The 23,655-nt window shown below is 39.2% G+C and overlaps 1 protein-coding gene across 3 annotated transcripts in view; it reads left to right on the top strand.

The window, feature by feature from the left end:
* Positions 1-23,655, top strand: part of LOC137105811 (ras-related protein Rab-26) — an 86,955-nt gene that overhangs the window by 47,586 nt on the left and 15,714 nt on the right. For all 3 annotated transcript variants that reach the window (XM_067488432.1, XM_067488433.1, XM_067488431.1), the window contains exons 4-5: positions 673-739; positions 10,472-10,524. In XM_067488432.1, the coding sequence (XP_067344533.1) occupies positions 673-739; positions 10,472-10,524 (120 nt within the window). The remainder of the gene's footprint in view (positions 1-672; positions 740-10,471; positions 10,525-23,655) is intronic.

Below are 23,655 nucleotides of genomic sequence, written 5' to 3'. Positions count from 1 at the left end.
TGTAATTGAAGTGTATTGAATGCAGAAAATGTATCATGACGTTCATGAAGCTTGTGCTATAGAATTGAAAAATAAGGGCAGATCTATTTAAGCAATGACGTTATTGTTGTATTATATTGTTATGTTCCTCAAATTAATACATGAATAAAAAAAAGTTTCCTTTTTGCCATTTCGATTTCGACAGTTTTTCAGCATTTATGGTTTGACTAACGCTGTTTTATCACATCATCTTGCTGGTGACTCTTAATTGGGACTTGCACCAACTTCAACCCTTCACATTGATTTGTACTTTCAGTATTTACCACTTACAGTATGATACATCATGATAAGCCGATTTATCACTAGACATGTGGAATCGTTTTTGAGATAAACTGTTCTTGATTTCCCACAGAAATAAAACTAAAGGTTTCTCATTTATCAAATTTATGTTAGCTGATATTAGCTCCAAAAATGCTGCCTCTTATATATTTTCTGTTTTTCTCAACCTTGTATTAACACAGGAATGATGTAAAACCTGCACTTGATGCTTTCTACATGATATTGTGGTCAAAAAACCGAGGTTATGCTGTAAAAGAAAAATAAGAGGGGTTCCATGACTGCAATAAAAGTTTAGTCACCCTCAAAATATGGTAAATTATTGTGATGATAATAATAAACATGTATTCTTTTTAGATCTGGGACACTGCTGGTCAGGAGCGTTTCCGGAGTGTTACACATGCGTATTACCGCGATGCCCACGGTAAGATTCCTTGCATTTAATACTGTGAGCCTGTTCGACTGTGACTGACATCCTTCCCTCTACCTTTCACTTTTCCCTGACCAAACCAAACCCTACTCACTGACAAGATTACTTTTGTTTTCTTTGAATGTTAGATTGACACTGGCAGTGGCCCTGTTGCTCTCTCTCCTTCCTGTTGGGCAAGAGAAAACACTTCAGTTGCGGCTGATTTGATAGACTGGTGTTTGTGTGGCGCGTGTGTGTTTGCAGGCATTCGCCAGCGGTTCTGTGATGGGTTGGTTCCCTTAAGCGAGAGGCTGACCGCTGGGTGGGAAAATGAGGCTGCCTCACACATAGTGGGGGGTGGGACAGCTATGAGCTATTCCTGTGTGTGTGTGTGTGTGTGTGTGTGTTCATTCAGGGTGGCTTGAGGTGCACTACTATCTGTACACAGTGGGGTTGTTTAACATAAAACTGTCACACTCAGACACACACACACAGTTGCACATGTTGCTATTCAGGCATTATCACGAAAAAACCCATCTGAGTGCGTGACTGCACATGTTTGTAGGTATAAATGTACACATGTTCACATTATGTGGATGGTTTTTCATTTTCCCTGAGTTAGTAAATTGGTGTGTGTGTGTGTGTGTGTGTGTGTGTGTGTGCGTGTGTGTGCGTGCGTCCGTCTGGACAGTTCCCAGTGATTTTCTGATCTGTCAGTACAACAGCTTACCCTCGCTGATCTTTAACAAGGCACCCAGGGAGCCTTGAACCAGCTCCTCCGAGCTGTCCGTCTGCTCCTGACTTTTAAATAAAGCTCCTTCTGTCTGACAGGCAGCACCAGGGGAGACAATGCAGCCTGGGCACAGCTGTCACCAAAGGTGTCCATCCCTGTGAACTAATGGATCATTTCTTCGTGATTCAGGCTTTGAACTGTATCGGTGGGCCGATTAGATGGCTCTGCCTTGTTGCTAAGCGTTATCATGTAGAAGTGAATAATAATAATAATTATTATTATTATTATTATAATACCTGGACTTCAGATGTACATTACGCAGTGCATTGCATAAATTAAGGGAAAATTATATCCACAATTATATCAAAACTTGAATGAAGGATAGAATGTGTAGTTTTTGATAAAGTATTCACATGCGTACAGTAATTGCATTCGTAGTATCTGAAAGAGTAGTAAGAGTATCTGTGTACATATGCTCTGTTTTCTGGTACACAAATTGCTACAGCTAACGTTATCAGGCACTTTCATTGGCGTCAGCTATTAAAAAAGATTTCGGCACTTAAGGTGCTAAATTGAAACACAGGTCCTAATAAAAGTGTTGTTTGAACAGCCGACTTGTATGTTTGAGAGCAGCAGGAACATCTCCCGACCAGTTATGTCACTACGTAGACTAAAATAACTGATAATAATCTATAATGTCTGCTTTGTGGGCGGTTTCTCTCTGTTGGAGATAAACTCAACGCCAGCCTATATTTAGCAAGTCAGATGTTAGTGAGATATCATACTATAACAAGAAAGTTAAATACAGTATACGACAACAACGGCTTTCGGCGTATCCCTTCAGGGGGTCGCCACAGCGGAACATCTTCGGCACATTGATTTTGCGGTGGTGGTGGTGTTCCCATTTTTTTGTCCGGGACCAAGGTTGCCCTTGGTGGCTGGGTGGGGCCACACCTCGTGGGGTGGGATTGTAACCCGCTCCCTTCTGCATCCCTACCCAATACTCTACCACTGAGCCACCAGGCCCCCACACAAGATAAATACAGTATATAAGTGAGAATTCAGACCTCCACATGGCACTAGATGAAAGGTTTGCAACAATACAGTCTATTAGGGTTAATCCTCTGGAGATTGTGGACATAACATATTACATTTTATGTCTATTTAAGCATTAGATAATTTAGTCTGCATCCAAGTAGTGAACGGATAAATGAACAGAAACACGGCAACCATTTAGTCCAATGACAGTTTGGTAGTGTTGAGAGAGAGTAGAGCACATCTTGAAGTGTTTGCCCCCTGGACATGGTGTTTGTTTTATTCAGCTTTGGCCCTGATCTGGATGCTCATTAGGCCTATAATGAGAGAGCCAGAAGATTCAGACAATCAGTGTAAATGAGCTGGTCGTTGTTGTGAGCCCAGTGCAGTCTGCCGAGCCCATCTGGTGTAGATGGCCCCACGCAAGGCCAGCCTGGTCCAGAAACCAGCCGCAGAAAATTTCTTTTTTTTTTTTTTTTTCTCTCTCCATCTTCCAAAGTGTAGCTGAGAATTTGTCGCTTCCACTGCGTAGATTGAAACCACAGGGTGTCACCCAGTGGGGTACATGAGTAACGAGACAGAGGAGGACCGAAAATATGAATGGATATTGAGAGAGATAGAAACGTGTGGCAAGCATGAGTATTAGAGGAAGATCAAATGAGATTAATTGGGTAAATGAAGAAACAAGAAGTCCAGGTGAACAAAGCAGTGGGCCTGACATTAAATATGCAAACAGCCAACCTTCACCACTCTGCAGGATGGCTGAGGCCACTGCAGATATATGAAGGAACTCAGACAAATAACTTATATATATATACATATAGAATAAAGGGTTATGATGAACAAAAGGGGAGTTGACGCTATTGTGGAGCTTTCAACAGAAGCTCATCCTGTAATGAACTAGCTTCATTTTTCAATTGAAGGCAGTGCAGTAAAACATGTAGAGAACATTTAAAGAAAAATGGAGCTCAAGGCTGTCGAGAGTGCTCGGGAAATGATTCCTTCATGCACCTATCCATTATGACACATGATGCAAGGACATGTTTTAAAATGATGAAATTAAGAAATCACTATCTGTGAAAAAACATCATCCCTACTATTAACTCTGTGCCATCAGTTACGTTGTAATGTGGATGTCACATTTGTGAATGATAGCCAGCTTTAAAATGGAAGACCTCCAATGTCCTTTACCTTATCCCACAGAAAGAACTGACATGACGAATCAAAAGAAACACAATGACAGACTTAATAGATTTCGTGGAGCAGGTAATAGCTGCATTACAGATGACTGCTGCAAATGGTGCTTTGTGATTGACAAGGTTGTCCAGGCTGTTCACAATGAGGTGTTTTGGACATTCCCTTGTAATAGTCTTCATTGGCTTCTATTTGTTACCGATGGGTTAAAAGGGGGGGGGGGGGCGTATGGCCGTGAAGTCCCAGTATAACACAAAGTATTCTAATAATTTCTAGTATTAATGCGGTGGAGGTTTGGAAATTTAGCTCTATTAACTACTTAAGTTTTTGTCAAATGGATCATGCAACTGCCCCTTTCTACCTAAACTCAACTTTAGCATCTGCTTTTAGAGGTCCCATCTTTCTGTTAGGTGTTTCCTGGGTCCCAGGTTTTCGGCCCTAAAGTAGACTGAAGACCAGGGTTTACTCTGCCTCTCACCCTATGACAGTCGGGATATGCTCCAGCCACTGTCCAGTCGCAGGGCACAGGACAGTGAATTTCTGCGTATAAAAGGTGTGTGTGACTAAGGATGATGAGAATGTCAGGTATTTAATGCAGGTATTTAGCCACAAAGTGCTAAACAAATGGACTTGACCAGTAGACTGGATCAAATGGATAGATCCAACCAACATACAGAAACCAGAACTTCACGATTGTGTTTCTAAGGTCATTATGATCATTGTCCCACTTAGTGAAGTAAGAAATCATACACACTTTGTGTACATACTAATGTAGTGCTAGTTGCGTGTACATCCATACATTTCAATAGGTAACTTGGTAAACTTTTAATGGTTCCAATTTGCCAGTTAAAAAAGAATTATAGGCATATTCAGTTAATATTTAGAGTATTAGACAATAATGGTCCTAAACTGCCCCAGAGTCAGTTTATTAGCTGTAGTCCAGGGGCAGGAGTGCGGAAAAATCAGAGATCACTAAATTCAACAAGATCAAATTGATTTCAAAAATTCCAATAATAAATATTAAATGCCACTATCTTGGCTGAATGGAACCACAACAGAAAAGACAAAGGAACTTAGAAGAAGTGAAAAGGGACAAACTATAGGACCCACAGAGGCTACGTCAGTTTCTTATTACATCAGTGTCATTACCTTATTGTGGCAGCGCTCTGCTGTGCCTCAGCCCATCCTGCCTGGATCATTTTCATTCCCTCTGTTCTTTGTTCTTGGGTCACAACTTTCATTGCTAATGAGCTGCTGTGGGCCTCAATCAGCAGCAGCTTGTAGGGGGCAAAATATATCTCAGCTAAGACAGGAGAATGGCCACCATCAGAGGGAACGAGGATGATGAAGACATGAGCAGAGGATGTATGGGAAAGGGAAGATGGAGGTGAAAATATGAAAAAAAAAAGAAAAGGGAAGGATGAGTGGGAGATGAATGGAAAAAAGGGGAACAGCAATTGGAAACAAAATGTTCAAAATGTGGAGGGAATTGCTCCACTTTAGGAAAAGCTGTGAGCGGTACAATCCATCACAAAGCTGTTTCGCTGTCTTTTACAAACACACTCTCTCACACACACACACACACACACACACGTCTGGGCTTCGTTTCAACTGACTTTATGTAGATGCTTAACAAAAGAGCCTCATAATGCCTTTGACTGTGACATTGCACATCCATTTTAATAGAAAGGAAACTAAAAACGTGTGTGTGTGTGTGTGTAAATGTCCTCACTCTCCACTGAACTGTCTATGAACTATAATGTTTTTACTCCCCATAGATTTCCTGATTGTAAAAAGAATTAGTATCCCCAACAATAACGTAACTACAGAAAATTATTGGTGTGCTTGTAGAAAACATGTGAATCTGTAAAAAGACAAAACAATTGAGGCTGTATGAAAACTACTATGGGAACACATACAATACAGAAAAAGTACTTAAACTTTACTTATCCCACAACCCAACATGAGTGAGCATCTCAGCATTATTCTCAGAAGCCTCTGTAACCAACAGGAAATTGCCGGCTGGTTCAGCTTGTAGTGGTGAATGATCCATCCCTTTCTAAAATGGCTGCCATAGAAAGGAACCCTTTGGGCCACGATTTGCTCAAGGAAGAGGTAGAAAGGATAACTGATGCTGGAACTGTCAGAGGAGAAATTAAAGTGACAGAGAAGGGGACACTAGCAGCAACATCACACGCTCCCTTTTATTTTGTTGTACAGTATCATCAGCAGCAACTCACCTGAGGGAAAAACAGTGAATTATATCACTCAGATATCTCTCGGTCTCTCTCTCTCTCTCTCTTTCTCACACACACACACTTGTACTTCAATCTTTGTGAGGACACTAATTGACATAATGCAGTCCCTAGCCCCTAACCGTAACCATCTACCTTCTATCATTTAAGAAAAACAAAAAACCAATGACAATCTAATTTCTAAGAATGAAACAGGAAATTGTATCAAGAAGGCAGAGTGACGTGTATCAGCCCACAAATTGCCTTACTTTCTACTCCAAACTACCCAGGGACAGGACAAAGTTCGGAGAGTCATCTCGATAGATTTATTTCCAATTTATTCTTCATTCTCTTCATTTCTATTGCCCTGTGTATGCTGTAGACCACGGGTTCCCAAAGGTTGGGTCGCGGTCCAAAAGTTGGACGCTGATCTATACTAAATGGACCCCACAAGCAGATTGTGAATTTTGTTAAAAACAATAATATAAAAAAGATCACAATGCCCCTTTTTGAATTGTAATGAATTTCCAGCACTGGAGGTTTATTTTGAAGTACTATTTCCTGCTGTGGAGTGAGTTACGGAGAGCTACATGAGTAATTTTCTTTCCGTTAGCATTACATTGTGGCCAAATGCAATTCTAACGCTAAATATCGTTTTTATGTTTATCAAAGACATATAAAGGACAGATGTTCTACCAAAAACTATGAAGACACTTAAACTGCAGAACTTCTTTATTTATTAGAAAGGTCAGATTCAACACAGAAAGTGCTGCTGAGCAACCAAGCAGCTCAGTTAAGTGATTTTTCCCCTTTCATATGACCAATGGGACTGGCTACGATGTCTGATTCCACCACTTTGACCTGAATAATAATTCTGACGGTTTTATTGTAAAATGAACATTGTAAAAGTAGATTCGTGGCAGAGCTGTTGTATTGGATTGCATTAGACTGTACAGGTGTACCTAATAAAGTGGCCAGTGACTTACATATCATTCCCTCCAGGAAGTTGCGACGTCACAATCTCAACAATTATCCAATCACCCGTGAATTCTGTGCAACCATGCCAATTTAAAACTTGGATTACAATTGAAAGAGATGTGACGGATTACAAAAGATGGATAACAATTCTTTGCAGAAAAAGTGTTTTGAAATAAATTCCTGGAGATATTGACCCACAATTTGTTAGCCAGGTCCACCTCTTTCCACTTTTTGTGGAAAAATAAGCAGACGTAGTTGTAGTGGTTCTTTTTTAAACGCTGGTGGGTTGTTGTGGTAGTGAATGAATACAACAGAAACACATCATTCTCACTACTCCCCACAGTTTGTGTGCATCAAGCAATAAACAAAAACCTTTACAAGATATGCTCATATGTTTTTGGTATTGCAGTATGGTATTGTTCAAAACCTTAAACTTAGAAACCCCTCAGCGCATGGGAGGCTAAGCTTTATTTGTATGTGTACAGTATGCATATGTCAGCATGCACTGCTTATGTATATGCATCTTCCAGGAAAGGAGCACAGCCAAGGTCTATTTGACTATCATCCAAGAGATGATGGATGGCAGTGATCTTTATGGATCACTTCACTCCATCAAACTCCAGTGCTTCCTGTGCAGGGATTCCTTCAGGAGCTTTGATGGTCAGGGTAGCAGTCACTCACAAAATCAAATAGTTAATATTGGGATGCTGACAGTTTGCACATAGGTCAGTTTTTTTATTCGGAAGTATTGTACTATTTCCAATGGTTAACAACAAATGAATTCCACAGACATGATGTATCTAAAATCCAATTCCTTTTTAGCGTTCTTTAAATGCATCAAACTGAATTCAGAGACTCATTTTCAGTGACCACCAATAACCCCATCAACCCCCTGAAGAGGCCGACAAAATTCCCCTATGCTCAACATGCTGATATCCCTTCTAGATATAAGCGAGGATAGGTGAATATTTACACAGTCATACAAAGCTCATTATGTTCATTTTAACCCAGACCTGAAGAAAACACGTGACCATAAAGGCCTCTGTTCTCTAAACCACCAGGATTAAAAAGCATATGACAAGTGATATATAATATATATATCATGCATCAGCCTGCGGTGTCATTATGAGAACTGACTACATAAAACTGAGCACAACTAGAGGAACAAGATTTGGGGGAGAGTAATTTAAGCTCAGAAAAATGATCTTTAGTTTCTACAAAGATCTCACTGCCTGAAGGCCAAGAAGCAAGTCTGTTCTATACAGACCAATGTGCTTCCTTCATTTCAAAGAATTGTATCATAAACTTTATGAAAAGCAGCATGCAGATCAAGTGGTACAGTTTAATTAGGCTGTGGTTATTCTGAAACATTTCAAACTAGATATTTGTGTATACTAAAGTAGATATGGTGCTGCATAGTTACTAAATATTAGATCAGATGGTGGCTGTCTTCTAAATGAAATTGTGATGCATGTTGAAATGTTTTGAGGAGGTTTTTTTTTTTTTTTAATTGGAAAATTTTGCAGGATCCACAAATTCCCAAAGGGACTGAAATTGATCTAGTGTGTGCTATAGCACTCCAGGAATGCTGGTGTCTAGCACATCTGAAAAGTAAAGTTGTTTAGCAGTCTAAAGCACGGATGATTTCATTTTGCACGATCTGTTAGTAGTGATTTTTCTAATCTTTGTCTCTCAAACTTGTTATTTGTATGTTCTGTCCACTATTTTGCAAGAATAATGTAACTGCTGGTGATGACAACTTTGCTTCTCTACTGCTGCTAGAAAGTTCTCTGTCTTGTGCTCTTGACAGGATGTAATTGGATTAGCAGAGGGTGGAGAAAAGCGGCTACTTGTGGTTTAGTCTGGTCTTCTGGTTGGCGATAAACACAGGAGCTACGGGAGAGGAAATTAACTCATGGGGCAGATTGTTTTTTTTTCTTTTTCTTTCTATAAACTGCCTCGTTTTCTCTGCCTCTCCGTCAAGCTGAGAAAACAGAGGCTGACCACGCTCACATTGATTACAACTCATTAAGCAGCCTTCACGGACTTGAATGGCCTGAATAAACACATAGAGGACTCAATTTGAAATAGATTGGTGAAACTGCGTGCACGGCAGAGAGGTGGAGGAGTTGGAGATGCACAGGGAAAGTGAAGAGGTGGAATATGCAGAGGGTTGAGGGGAGGGGGGGAATGTGCATGAATGAGGATGAAGTGAGATGTAAGTGAAGGAGAAAATGGATCAGATGGGGTAGTGGGAGGAAGGGGTGCTGTGGTGGTAATTACCTGAGGCTAATTCTTCCTAGTGAAGATTTCTCCAGCTGAGTAAATGAGTTACAATTGCACTCGTAGGTGTAATGAGCTTTTCTGTCTGCCAGGGCTTTCTAATGCACGCACTCCAGTTTGTGCTAAAAAACACCTGAGGTGACATTATCCGGTAAGGCAGGGCGGTGCAGTTGGAGGTAATTAGAATTCAGTCGTGTGGTTATGCTGTCAGCTGTAATACTACTGTGGTGGTGAACGAAGGAGCTCAGCACTTTGCCTAAACTCACAGTGGAAGCCAGTTTAGGTGTTTATCTTCACATATTTCTCCAGTGTAATGTCCAAAAGCTCCTATTGAACATCAAACAGTAGAGCTGAATGGGAAAACAAGTGGCTTATGCAGACTTCAGTAGGTTTATTCTCTGTTTTAAACCACAAGACATCATATACATTTTGAATGAGTTCACAACCACAGCACAATACAGTGCTACTAAGCACGAAAATTTTTTTTATTTTGACATAATTTATCCGACCGTTCTCATCCCACAGCGTCCGATATTGACGCTTCCTAAGACGTCAAATTGTGCCACCTTGTACATCCTTTGGCATCTCGAATTGATGCCACAGTTACTCTGTGTTGGACGCTCCAGGAGCGGCGCCTTTTGATGCTACAGGAACGACTGTACACAAATACTGCGTTAGGGTCAGGCACCAAATTTCAGGCTAAGGTTATGTTACAAGATAAAATGCAAAATAAAACAACTGTAACGATGGCACAAATGGACTTCTTTTAACCACATGCACCACGTTGTGTTATGATCATCATTAAGCGCACAACGTCTAACATTAGAGTCGAACCATAGTCTCCTGTGGAAAAGTCCTGTGTCTTGTTGTACTTGTCCACTAACCCATCCAACTCCCTATAAGACTTTTTCACTTCATATTCTACGTCATTGTTTAGGCGTTAAATATTGAAGCCTCTTGGTTTCCACTGACATCAATCACTGACACACTGTGGTACCCTAAGCTTCCGCATGTTATACAAAGGGACTGGACTTGTGAACGGGCTCATCACTAACTGGACCCATGTTAGACTACACGTTGCAGACATCCAGTTTGATCTTCATTCCTCATGTTGCTCTCGGTCTTCGTAGGTTTTAATTTGTGGATTGATAATCACCTGTATATTCTTTGGGAATATTACTGGTGATCACCTATTGGCAATGTTCTAAATGATTAGATTTATGAATTTGGTTTGTTAGATGATGATAGTCAAATAAATAATTAAAATCTGTTGTTTTTTTTTCTCCTCAGCTCTCCTTCTTTTATACGATGTCACCAACAAAGCATCTTTTGACAATATCCGGGTAAGAACAAGAACTTTCTTCAATTCTTTGATAAAACTAGTTTCTGAGAAAAAGGTTTCATTTATACCTCACCTTAAGTTCAGGAGTATCTTCAAGCATATTGGTTTCTTGTTTATGATCAAATCAAAAGGGATTGTGAGGAAGGCTGGACAGACAGTCGTCAGCTTTGGGTAGTGAGTACGAATTCCGTTGCCATTTGTTGGATTTGCAAGTTACTATGGTTCTACATCTTCAGGTAGAACTTATAAAAGTTATTTTCTCCACTTAGAAGTTGTTCAAAGTAATCTGCTGAGGTGGCTCATACTCGCAGCAGGGATCAGATGATGAATGATAAGGACAGTAATAGAGAGGATGGCCACAGCAGCAACAAATGAAAGGAGTTAACAGCCAAGAAAAGCATGAGGGTGTAGATTAGAGCTCACATTCTGCCCAAATGGACCAATCCCTTTGTAGTCAGGGCATGTTTCTCCCCTCAGTTCAGCTCCTGCTACGATTTTCCAGCCATCTACGGCTCCATTTGGTGCCACTCTTCTTATTGCCTGTAGGCGCATTACTGTCCTTTGATTCACGCAGAGACAAGTTAAGAGCTGAAAAAGGCCATTTACAAAGGTGTGTGTCTTCCATGTCAAGAAGGCTCCATAGCCATCTGGCAAGCTTGGTGCATTCACATCTGTAGTGTGTGTGTGTGTGTGTGTGTGTGTGTGTGTGTGTGTGCATGCACAGAAATGCCTGCTTGAGGTGCCTGAACAACCTGAATGTTCACCAGCACTTGTGCAGGTGTGTGTATGTGTGTAGGTGTGCAAATGGCCTCATTAGCAGCAGATAGAAAGTAATCTCTGGAGAGAAACAGACACAGAGCTGAGCTTCTGTCCAAACAGCTGGTTCCCTTCATTATGCTTTTAAAAATTTGCAGTAAAACAGTCTGTATCAGGTATCTGAAGCACTGTATCTGAAGGGGATGAAAACCAGAGGACAGAATGTCCCAAACATTGAACAATAATAGACAAATTGATGAATAAAAATGATCATTACACTGTAAATCCCAATTATTACTTATTGATGTAATATTAGAAAATGTTTTTGTTTTCTGCACCTAATTGTATGGTACATGTCATCAGAAAAACGCTGTTTAGTAGCTTAGCATTTAGAAATAACTAAAAGTCTAAACATTGATCACTTTTACAAGATTTGTGGTTCTTTGTGGCAAGTATAATAGTCTATTCTGTGGCTAAATGCTCAAAACTGTAGGAAGTGGAAGATTTTAGATTTTATTCCATAAGCTGATATTTCTGCTCTACCACATCTTCTTCCGAGGTGAACAAAGAGAAAGAATTCAGCATTTGGGCCTTGAGATACTGAAAAAAGTGGAACACGTCTACAGTATTTATTTATTTTTTGATATGTTTAAGCACCTGTAAAATATAAAGTACCTTCTGATCCTTACAGTTATTTCTTTGGATATATGGAACAGCATGTTTACTGTAGAGGAACTTTGATTTTGTTGAAGGGTTTGCGCAATACAAAAACTTGCTGTACTTACCTAATATTCCTAACATGAGATTTTCCCATATCGTGGTCTCACATGGGGAATCATGCATTGTATCTTTCATAACTTGCCCCTGTCAATTTTCTTTGACATATAGTACTTAAGTAGCCTGTTTATTTGTCAGAATGGTCGTTGGAATATTTTGAATATTGTTTCACAGCACTGTGTTCTTGCAAACAGCCTTTTATTGTGATATTTATGTACTTTGTATTTTTTACAGTCATCCATGATTGTCCTTGAAAATATTATGATTTCAGAACTGTGTAACTGTCATGGTGCTCATGGTTGTCTTCAAGTATCTTTGCATTAAGCTGCCGTGTTGGGAGTCACTTTTGCTTCTCTTTTGGTCAAGTGTGTCAAAGGTTCACCCAGATTTAACTGTCGCACAGGGTACAGAAATGAAATTCATGTCAAGTTGATATAATGCAATTAGTCGTGTGACCACCTCTTTAAAAGCATAGAAATGGGCTCCTGGTAAGGGTTTATTGTACAGTCCACCTTATCCAGTGTTTCTTCCAAGTTTCTTTTTCTGCTACACGGTCACAGCCTGAAAAGCCACAAATCACAGGCCACGGGTTTCTGTGCATGGTCTAAGAACCCCAGGTGCTTTCCAGTGACCTTGTAACACTGGAGCAATCATGAAAAAAAAGAAGAGTTTGGCTGATTTGAAATCAGAGCACTTTTGTTAAATCTGGAAATGGGCATTGAGAGGTGACATGGAGACAGATCCTTGTACCTATATTACTCAGCTTCAATAGTATCGCACATACCGTCATGGTTTACTGATGTATTCTTTTCTTCAGGAGCATATCGTAGTATCTGTGTTGTTTCTGCGCTATTTCACCAGAAGATAAATCCTTTTTGAGTTGTGTCGTTTCCCTATATTACACAAATCTTGCCGTACGCTCATGTGCCTTTGATCATGTGTTGTCATCATATATATGTAGTATTTATAATATTTCTTGTATATCAAAGCCTCCACCCTGCTCCACTTAAGAGATTTGTCTGTCTCCTTTCTCTTTGTATGAGGGTGTTACACACTCAGAGCAGATGCAAACACAGTTGGAGGCTACTGGACAATCTGTGTGTGTTTGTATGTGGGGGTGGGGGACAAACAGTACAGTATGGCTGTAATTCTGCAGAGAGGGGAGAGAGCCCACCTGGTCAGCCCCATGCTGAATGATTATTAAAGCAGATTAGGTTCATGCACACATGATTTTTATATTGGTACATTATAAAAGGTAGAGCAGATGTACAGCAGTGAAGTATCTTGTTCTCTGTGTTCTCACCTGTTTTATACATCTTGGTAATTCAGAGTGGCAGGAGAAGGACGGTGTCCCAGGCAGTCCAGTAGTTGCATGTTGTGCTGTCCACAGAATGTCTTGGCTCAACAACACACCCATATCACAGTAATCTTGCTCAGCTGTCCTACACACAAACCTCAACTGGTTAGGATGTTATCAACTTAGTCAGTGGTCATCAATGCACAGCCCCTCACAATGAATTGCCGACATATGGGAGCTCATCATGTCCACTTAGACATTGATGTGAATCAAGTATCATTTTGCCTTCAGTAGGTCCGTACTTATACCTGCCAGCAGATGCAGTAGGTTGTTATCGTGTGCTATTTTTTGTCCGACCTTCGTTGGCATGGTTACAGTACTAAATGTACAGCTACAACTTAGTTCTATTTAGGCACAAATGTGAGTTGGTTAGAGTTAAAATAAAGTTACAACATTGCCTGTTTGAAATGAGAAACAAGCTGGTGTGTCGTGCCTGTGTTGTTGTAGATCCAGAAAATCCACCGGGGTGATACACCTCTACTCTACGTGTGATATTGACTTAACATTTTGTAGCTGGGAATTTTGGTCATAACAATAAACGGATAATACCGGCAAAATGTGAAACCTTCTGCAGTTCATACAACAGATTTTGAAACCATACTTACTCTCATACTCTCATACTCTCTTACTCATACTCTCATCATAAGGCAGCTCTTTTTCTGCAGAATGATTCCGCTAAGATTTAAAGGCCAGTCTGCTGAGTCCCTAAGCTTTATATATTCTTTATGGTCTGCAGTGGTTGGTTTGTAGATAGTAAAAGAAGCCAGCTGTTCTTAGGTGTTGTCTTTTCAGCAACACACCAAACCAACTCTTTGCGACAAGAATGATCCCTGTCCTGCAATTAAACGTAACCACACAGACAAGGGCTGGTGCTGTCTGCATTTTGTGTCTATGACAGTGAGTCAGTTGCTCATGCAATGCCAGGGGGTCAAAAAGAAATATAGATGTGCATTAAATGGAATCCTAATTTAATCTGAATCCCACTTAAATTCAGAAGAACATAAAGTAGAGATGAATCCTAAATTATAATAGCTTCATTATTCAGCGTGAGATTAATTGAGTGATGTCAGATTTTGAGTTTGCCGCTGAAAAACCTGCAAACCTGCACAAGTGAGTTTATATTCACAGGTTGCATCGTAACACTGTGCAGGTTGGATGCAGAGATTTTCAACCAACCTGCACTAAAATTACAGAAGGCTGTGCAGCTAAATACCCTGTAGCCGCAGACTTTCAGATTTTTCAGCAGTACCAGTAGCTTAAGCAGCAGATAATGCTTGTGTGCTAATGCTCGTAGTGACATTACCTTTCTGGCTCAATGAATAATGAATAATTTTTATTTATTTTTTTTTTTGCTTAACTTAATACAACCTATTCCTTCCTTTTAAAACACTGACTCTTTACAGTGTACATTTTCATATTGTTTTCTTCAGCCATTGTGCTGAAGATGACATGATACAAAATCTATATGGCTGTGAGCTGATTTTTAATTTTAAAAAAAGCATTTAATGTTAGAATAGAACTTCTGCATTTCTTAACCAGAAGCAGGCGAGAACAGGCCGCTTAACTTCCCTTGTAAGTCATTACGTAGGAACAATTGCAGAATCTAAAAGCTTGAGCTTTTGTAGCTCACCTGAAAGTTTGTGTCCGGTACAAAAAAACAGACAAACTTGTTCTTTCGCTCGGTTCCAAAAGTTCCAAGATAAAAGTTAAAAAAAAAAGATGGGTGCAGGCGATTAGGTGAGATGAACCCTTAGCATGTGCGTTTACGGTCAGCACTTCACTCTGGATCATTATATTAAAGCAGGCAGCACTCGTCTCATAAACTGAGCTGTCCCAAGCTGCTTTTTGTGGCTAAATTTGTCAATGAACTGTAAAATAAACATTAAGCTGCGGAGGAAACGTCTCCTCTTTGTCCGGTGTAACTGTGGAAGCTGCCACTGACGCGTCTCCACTGGAGCACGATTATGTTTCCAACCCAACTCAGGTAAGAAACGTTAAAATAAATGATGTATAATGTTAACTGTGATGTAATAGAAATGGCTGATGCAATTTTAAACCATTTTCATTTTCTGTCTGTTTTGTTGCCTTTAAATTAAAGCAAACTTCTAGTATAATTATAATTATATTAACTATTAATTTTATTATTATAATTATTATAAAAATAATACATTTCACATACTTCTACATAAACTGTTGATCATAACAATAATTCCGCTTACATATATAAGGTGCCACATAACATAACGTTAGACATCTTTGTCTGAGATGCCATGTGTGTACTGGAGAAATATAAACGATAAAATATAATATAAAAGTGCTGATAGTTTTTATAGTGAGTCATTAAATTGGGCATAGTTTATCAAGCTTGTGACATGAAAATATTCTGACATGTTGTTGAATAACAGCAAACTGGCTGAATCTCCTGCTTTATGGAGGTTTATGTTTAATGAATCTATATGTATCCTACAGCTGGTCAGCACAACTAAGCAACCTAAGTAGATTTTTTTTTTTTACTGCAACTTTTATGGATTCTTATACAATACACATATGATGTGGTTGAAAGGGCAAAGCAGACATGCAATTATATGATAAAGGTTGCTGAATGCAAAACATGTTGCACACAGTCCTGACTGTGCACATGTAGTGTTACTGCAGCTCATAGTGTCCCTGCATGAACAGCAGAGCCTTGTGGAAGGTGAAGAGCATTTGGATGATAGAGATTGTGACACAGTGCCCAGTACTTTCCATCTCTTACTCTTTTATTCTGATTCCTATGTTTTTCTCCTCCTTTTTTCAGTCTCCATACTCCATCTGTAATCACGATGACATCCACGGCCGCTCCCGTTCTCTCTCTCTTCTGCCTCTCCACACCCTCATAACGCTCTCTTTCTCTCTCACTGTGTGGTTTTGTACAGTGGATTTTGCAAAGCATTTTTAACACCGGTACATTTCCAGTCATTCTGATAAATATGCAAGAAACAAATAAAATCTATAAATAGGTTGGCCTCCTAATACCTTTTCTAGATGCACCTCATTATGCAAATAGGTAATTTAACAAGTCGGTCTCCTAACTGAATAGGTGCTAGTCAAATTTAATTAAAGTCTTCTTAAAGCCTCGGCCAGGGAAGCATTTCTGTAAAAACTTCTAATGCAGCACAGTCACATGTAAATGGTGCTAAGATTAACATAAAGGCTGCAGCAATGTGTGTCTTGTTCTGTATTTTAAGAGCACTTTAATAAATTCATCATGCAACTGCTCAGTCTCCCTGCTGATATCTTTGGAAGGCAGACACCATGTAAGTAAATTCAAATTTCTCTTAACATCTTGTCATTAAAGGCTTGGGATTTTATAAAATAGGCGGCAGCAATTCTACAATCCAAGATGAAATTGTTACAAAATGTATTTAGTTTTACTCACTGTGACTATACTTCTACTCTAACAGCCTCGTATTAGAAACACTATTGTGCCAAAATCAGCACGGATACAGGTTTTGACCTTTGCTGTTTCATTGGCTACATTCATATTTAAAACAAGCCATGATATGAAAAGTTAGTGTTGACATTTTAATCATTCTTTGCTTTATAAAGGCGCTGTTTTATTCTGGGCAGAAGTGTAGAGAAAATGAAGCATTTACAGCTTTTCCATAATTAATTAATGCTTCAACAGATTTTTTTTTTTATTTCAAAAATCCAGTAATGATACAGCCTATGACAGAATATGAAGGACTGCTTGTCTTTGATATTACTGCTTTTCAGTTCAACGGTGCCACTGCTCACACACTGCACATCACACGCCAAATATTGGGAAAAAATGAAGGTGGCCCTGAGAGCTCTCGACACTGCAAGTCAAGTAAACACATGCAAATAGACAAAAAAAGAAGCAAATAAAAGTTTGACAACACAGGCGCAGCATTAAGAAACGTGCTGCAAAAGCTGCAACACAACCAAATTAAGAAACGTGCTGCAAATTTCTACCGCAGCAACTAGAAATACAGTTACAAATCTAAATGTCCGCCACTTTTTAGCATCCCCTGTGACGAATGCGCTTCTGTTGTTAAATCGATAAAGTCGTTTTTTAATTTGCTTGTGTTTTCTCCATTTGCAGTGCCACCGTACAAAATTACATTTTCACATAAATCTACACACGATAAGCCATAACACCAACATGAAACCTTTACCAGCACTTACATCTTTGAATCTTCTTGGTTAAGACTCAACAAGCTAATCCGCATTTAGACTGCGCATCCCATTTTTTCCTGAAACATTTTTTTAAGTTCTATCCGATTGGATGTAAAGTGGCCCTGAAGTGCCATTTCAAGGTTTCTCCACGAAAGACAGGCTTGGTCTGGACCCTTTAACTACAGTCAGACACTTGTCCTGGTCTTGGCTGTATGTTTCTGGTAATTGTCCTGCTTAAAAATTAGCCTTCACCCTCATCCACTCTGAATCTAATTTTCTTGAAGAACTTCTCTGTATATTACAACATTAATATCAATGGTGCTGCCACCACCATATTTCACCCTAATAGCCAGATGATGAGCAGTGCCTAGTATTTCCCAGACACAGAGCTTGATGTTCTGCCCAATTACTTTAAATTTGGGTCATCAGACAAAACAATTTTAAATGTTGTTCGACAAACTCCAAGCAGGCTGTTGCTTCAGTCTAGTCATTCTACCATAAGAGCTTGATTGATGAAGTGTTACTAAGCCGCTTGTCCTTCTGACAGATTCTTCCATCTCTGCAGAGAACCTTTTGGATTTCTGTGAAAATGACTGTAGGGTTTGTGGTCTCCTCCCTGATCAAGGTCCTTCTTGTTTGGTTACTTAGTTTGGGCTGACGGACAACTCTAAGAAGACCCCCCGAGCATTCGCCACAGTTCCAGACTGTGTTCCAATCAGAGTTTTAAAAATGATCTGTGCCTCATCTCAAAATACTGTATTACTGTAGAGATCTACAGAGAGTTCTTTGTACATCATGGCTTGGTTTTTTTTTTAGAACCAGGTGTTTACCTTTCTAAACTATGTCCAGTAAATTCAATCTGCCACATTTGGACCTAACTTCTAGATGGTCTCAAGGAATATGCAAACAGGAGGAGCCTGACCACAATTTTTACTACTACACTAAATTGTTGGAATACTTTAGTAAATAGCAGATTTCCGGTTTTTGATTTGACATTTTTATTTTATTTTTAGATTACATTGTAGTGTTTTGGCAGAAAAAACATTGTTTACATTTTAAAATATAATATCTACATGTACACTGCAGTAAAACGTCGAAAGAATGAAGAGGTCTGAATACTTAAAGAAGCCGCTGTACATACACAGCAACAATAGCCGCCTGTTAAAGCCATCAACTCTTAACAGTAAACCCGAAGTGTTTCATATTCCACATGGGGAAAGGATTTTACAAGAGAAGCAAAGTGACACAACAGCATGTTTGTAATGATCCCCCTTATTGTGTGCATGTCTGTGTTCGTGTATCTCTGCAGCCACCAGCTGCTGTACAACATATCAAGGCTGCGGTGCTTTCACACACAGTGATGCATAATCATAGAGACACACTCCGACACACAAACACATTTCATTAACCTTCATCAGGCTCGTCGTGATCCAAGTAGTAAAGCAGCCCTGCATCATTATTCAATCTGTCATTTTATTCAGCTCCCTTATTGATCAACATGCTCATTATAGTTTGTGCTTTCCTGGTTGCCATGGCGACCTGTCTGTGACTGCTATGTAATTAGTCACTCTTATCAACACTTTTGATTGGATGTCGATGGCCTCTCATTATGACACATAAAGAATGCACTTTGGGTGCTAGAGACACTGGTGTGTCAGGTGTATCTTTGTGTTTTAAAAATGTCCACGACTTCATCTAATCAAAAAAACTAATATGGCTGTTGCTTAGGCTGCATTATTCACTCTGTGTCATGCATATAATTCTACTATTAATGTTTTAGGAACCTGATGCTTTTAAACTTTTAAATGCTTAACAACATCATATCAGAACTTTACGGCTGCTGCCGAGTTCCTTGCTGGCTTAGCAAAAATTACTCACATGTCAGACACACACACACATGAATATATGCAAACACACACAGACTTTATTGGTATTGACAAGCATGTTTGACAAGCACAGAGGACACATTACATCATGAATCATTACATCACTGAAAGCCTTCTCACAGGTGGGGGGTTTTGACTCCCACAATGGCAAAGTAAAAATCAATGTGATGTACATCCAGTGTCAGTGGGCACGTGGCAAACAGCTAAATGTTCAGGAGAAGACTGTAGGGAGCAGAATGAAATAGATAGAGAGATACGTTATTCATCCCAATGGGAAAGTCACATATTACAGTGTGTTCGTGCAAGTGGGATGAGTGTAGTTGTTCGGATATGGATAATTTTATTTCCAAGTATGACTCTAGTTATTTTGTGTCTAAATCTAACCAAACTGTGATCATGGACTGATTAATTTTAACAGTGATTTGTCATGGTTTTAAAAACATCTTGAAATAATGTACAGTGTATTCAGAAAGTTTTCAGACTCAGTCCTTCAGCTCTTTTTTGTTGTTGTTTTTTTTGTAAACCCCAAGTTGGCTTTCATGGAGTTGGAGTGAGAAGACACATCGATCTAGTCACTCTTCCATAAATCCCAGATCGGTGGAGGGCTGTAGTAATGGTTATAGTTCTGGAATTTTGTCCCATCTACACACATGATCTCTGGAGCTCAGTCGGAGTGAAAACTGGTTTCTTGATCACCTTTCTTTCTCCTAATTTTGGCAATGTTTCGTAGATGGAAGAATATGGCTGTTGCTTAGGCAGCATTATTCAGTCTGTGTGTATTATACACACTCTGGGGCATCCTGAATGTCCCGTAGGTGGAAGAAGGCTGTTCTACAGATCTGTTTCATATGTGAGGTAAAGGACAAATCCTGGTCAGAAATAACTCCAAGGTTCCTTGCAGTAGTACAAGAAGCCAGACTTATGTCATCTAGAGTAACAATATGGTTGAACATCATTTTTCTGCGATTTTTGGGCCCAAATACTATGACTTCAGTTTTGTCTGAGTTTAGAAGTAAATAATTGTGGGACATCCAGGTCTTTATAGCCTGTAGGCTTGAAGCTTGATTAACTGATTATTTTCATCTGGTTCCATAGATAAATATAGCTGGGTATCGTCAGCATAACAGTGGAAATGTATAGAGTGTTTTCTAATAATGTTGCCTAAAGGAGACATATATTAAGTAAAAAGTATTGGTCCTAACACAGAGCCTTGTGGAACTCCATAGCTAACCTTTGTGTGCATGGAGGATTTATCATTAACATGAACAAATTGAAATCTATCAGACAGATAGGATTTAAACCAACCTAGTGCAGTTCCTGTAATTCCAATTTCATGTTCCAGTCTCTGTAATAAAATGTTATGATCAATGGTATCAAATGCGGCACTAAGATCTAACAGAACAAGTATAGAGATGAGTCCATTATCTGAGGCCATGAGAAGATCGTTGGTGACTTTTACCAGTGCTGTTTCTGTACTATGATGAATCCTGACTGAAAGTCTTCATACAAATTATTCCTATGAAGGTGATCACATAATTGTTTTGCAACTAATTTTCAAGGATTTTAGAAATAAAGGGGGAGATTAGATATTGGTCTGTAATTGGCTAAAACACCTGGGTCAAGACAGGTGGTAGTGTAATAGTGGTTTAATTATAGCTTCCTTATAAGTCTGATTCAATGCATTTATTCACCTACAAGAAAATGTAATCTACTTAGAGGTCATATTGTCCATGATGTAATTATAGGTTTATGTTTTCTGGGGCTCTGCTGAAACAATTTTAGATGATTTACAAATCCCAAAATGCGTATTTCTTTTATAATGGGCATTTATACAGTACCTGCTTTGACCATCTGTATTTTGATATACAGTAAAGATATTTGCTTCAGCTGGACGTTAACACATAAAGAGGACTGTGGATATTATTTCCAATATGAGCAGCAGGAACATTTGCACCTACAAAGACTTAAAACTTACACACGGATATGAAAACCCCTACAGAAATTACAACAAATTAAAAATACTGTCAAATCCAGAACAATTTCTTATCTGTATGTTCATTAATATGAATCACAGTAAATATGACTTACCGTTTTCACAAAAGCCTCTCCATCACCAACTGAGAATGAAGAATCACAGTTCCCACATTTGTTGATTTTCTCTACCTTCCCTTACAGTCCCTCATGCTGTCTCCTTACATTCTGCTTGTCCTTTCATCAATTTATCATGCTTTCTCCATCTTCTCCATTTGTATAGGATGTGTCTTTCTCAAGTCTAAGTTATTGTTTTCACCCTTTTCTTCCAACAATGGCCTTTATTCTCAATTTTTGCAAAAGAAACAAATTAATAAAATCCCAGTGTCCCTGCATTCTGTGTTACAGGAGAACAGAAAAAGACTGAAAAGGCCACTGTGCTCATTATGTAACAGACAAGGAGCAGGAGATCAAGATTTGAAAGACTTGGTAGTTGGAAGCTAATTCATTATTAATTCAGGGTTTCAGAGGAATTTGACAGAAGTTTTAATGGCTCCATCTCTAGCTGGCACATGTGAAAGACCTGTTGCCCTGAATTTTGACTCACAGACTGTGCAGTGAGATGGATCAATTAACGCATTACTTACTTATACATTTTCACATCTGCTCAAAATTTGCACAACCACCTTTGTGTTTATTGTTTTTATTTAAATCTTTTCACCTTTTAAAATTAATAATAATGATGTATACAAATGTGTTCACTTTTTTGACAAACTCAAATTAAATCGGCCAAGATACTTTATATAGGCACCATATGTCAACCTAGTTTATCTTAAAATAAAAAGCATCGCCCCTGATTCACATGCTGCTGAGTGGCCATCTGACATAATCTGCATGCTGGTTATTTTACCTGAATTTAGTCTTGTAGGTGAATTGACATGTTTGTCAAGTTTATTCAATGGCTCTGGGTCACAGAAAGATAAATGGTCTGCAGGTCCAACCCAACTGGAGCAACTTTGGGTTCCTTGTCTTCTCTCAAGTATAGCTAAAAATAATACACAAATGTTACATACTGTAGTTTTAAGTTACAGACTTGCCTTAACTTTGGCTTTTGTACTTCTCTAGGATGCTATTTAAGAAAGAAAAGCTCACATTACCACAGTTTAGAATGGCTGTAAATTGTGGCATTTAAATATTTAAGACCCCAGTTTTCTTAATTAAAACCAATTAAACCGAGACCAATAACCCCTCTGATGCGTTAAACAAACTCCATGTCTCCATGTCTTTGAGACATGCTTTAAGTTGAACTAATTGGTTGGTATCTTCTGGTTTCATAGATAAATATAGTTGGTTGTTTCAATGGAAGTTAAAAGTATTGGTCCTAACACAGAGCCTTCGTGCCTATTTTCTAGTCTATGTAATAAAATGTTGTGGTAAATTCAGTCAAATGCAACGTACAACACCAGCAGTGGCACACGAAAGCCAGTAATGCAAAGAGTCGACAGTGCTCGTTTAATCAGCGTTCACAACAATAAAGTGTGCGTGGAGCCGTATGTGGGCAGTTTGCAGATACTGTACATATAGAATTAAGACACCAAAACAGTTTGCATTATAATTGCAGACATGGTGGTTCTAAATTCTTTACAGCAGAGTCATGACAGCACAGCTAGCAAGAGGCCAAATGAATTAATGCCAATGCAAATGTTTCCTATATCTTCACTACATATCCCAGCAGCTTGCTCATATTTCATGTGTGATTTATCGGGGTTTTATGTCACACACATACACACATTATAATTAAATATCAATAACAGGGCCTGCAACATTTTCTCCAGATTACAGGTGTCTTTTCCCGACCATTTTTTGAAAGTGAAAGTCCATATGTGGTGGCCAATATTGGCATTGTGCTGGTTTCCCACAAATAAATGAATCTGTGGGAAACACTCGTGCCGGAAGCAGCTGGGGCCTAAATAACACATTGCTATTTTAGAAAAGCTGGATCCACATTTTGTTACCTTGCCCATGTGCTAGACAGTTCCCTATAGGTCACCTGCGGAAGGTGTTACAAAACCCTATGGACCGGACAATTATGTGATTGTATCGAGGGCCTGGTGTGTGCCCTTAATTTCTTTTCCAACTCTGCGGCGCTCTAGCGGGAGCCTCCTTGCTGTTAAGTAGCTTATTGGGCAGAACGAACTCCAACCCA

The sequence above is a fragment of the Channa argus genome, chromosome 20 (assembly GCF_033026475.1).
Source record: "Channa argus isolate prfri chromosome 20, Channa argus male v1.0, whole genome shotgun sequence".
NCBI classification, from domain to species: domain Eukaryota; kingdom Metazoa; phylum Chordata; class Actinopteri; order Anabantiformes; family Channidae; genus Channa; species Channa argus.
This window is presented reverse-complemented; position numbering and strand designations above follow the sequence as displayed.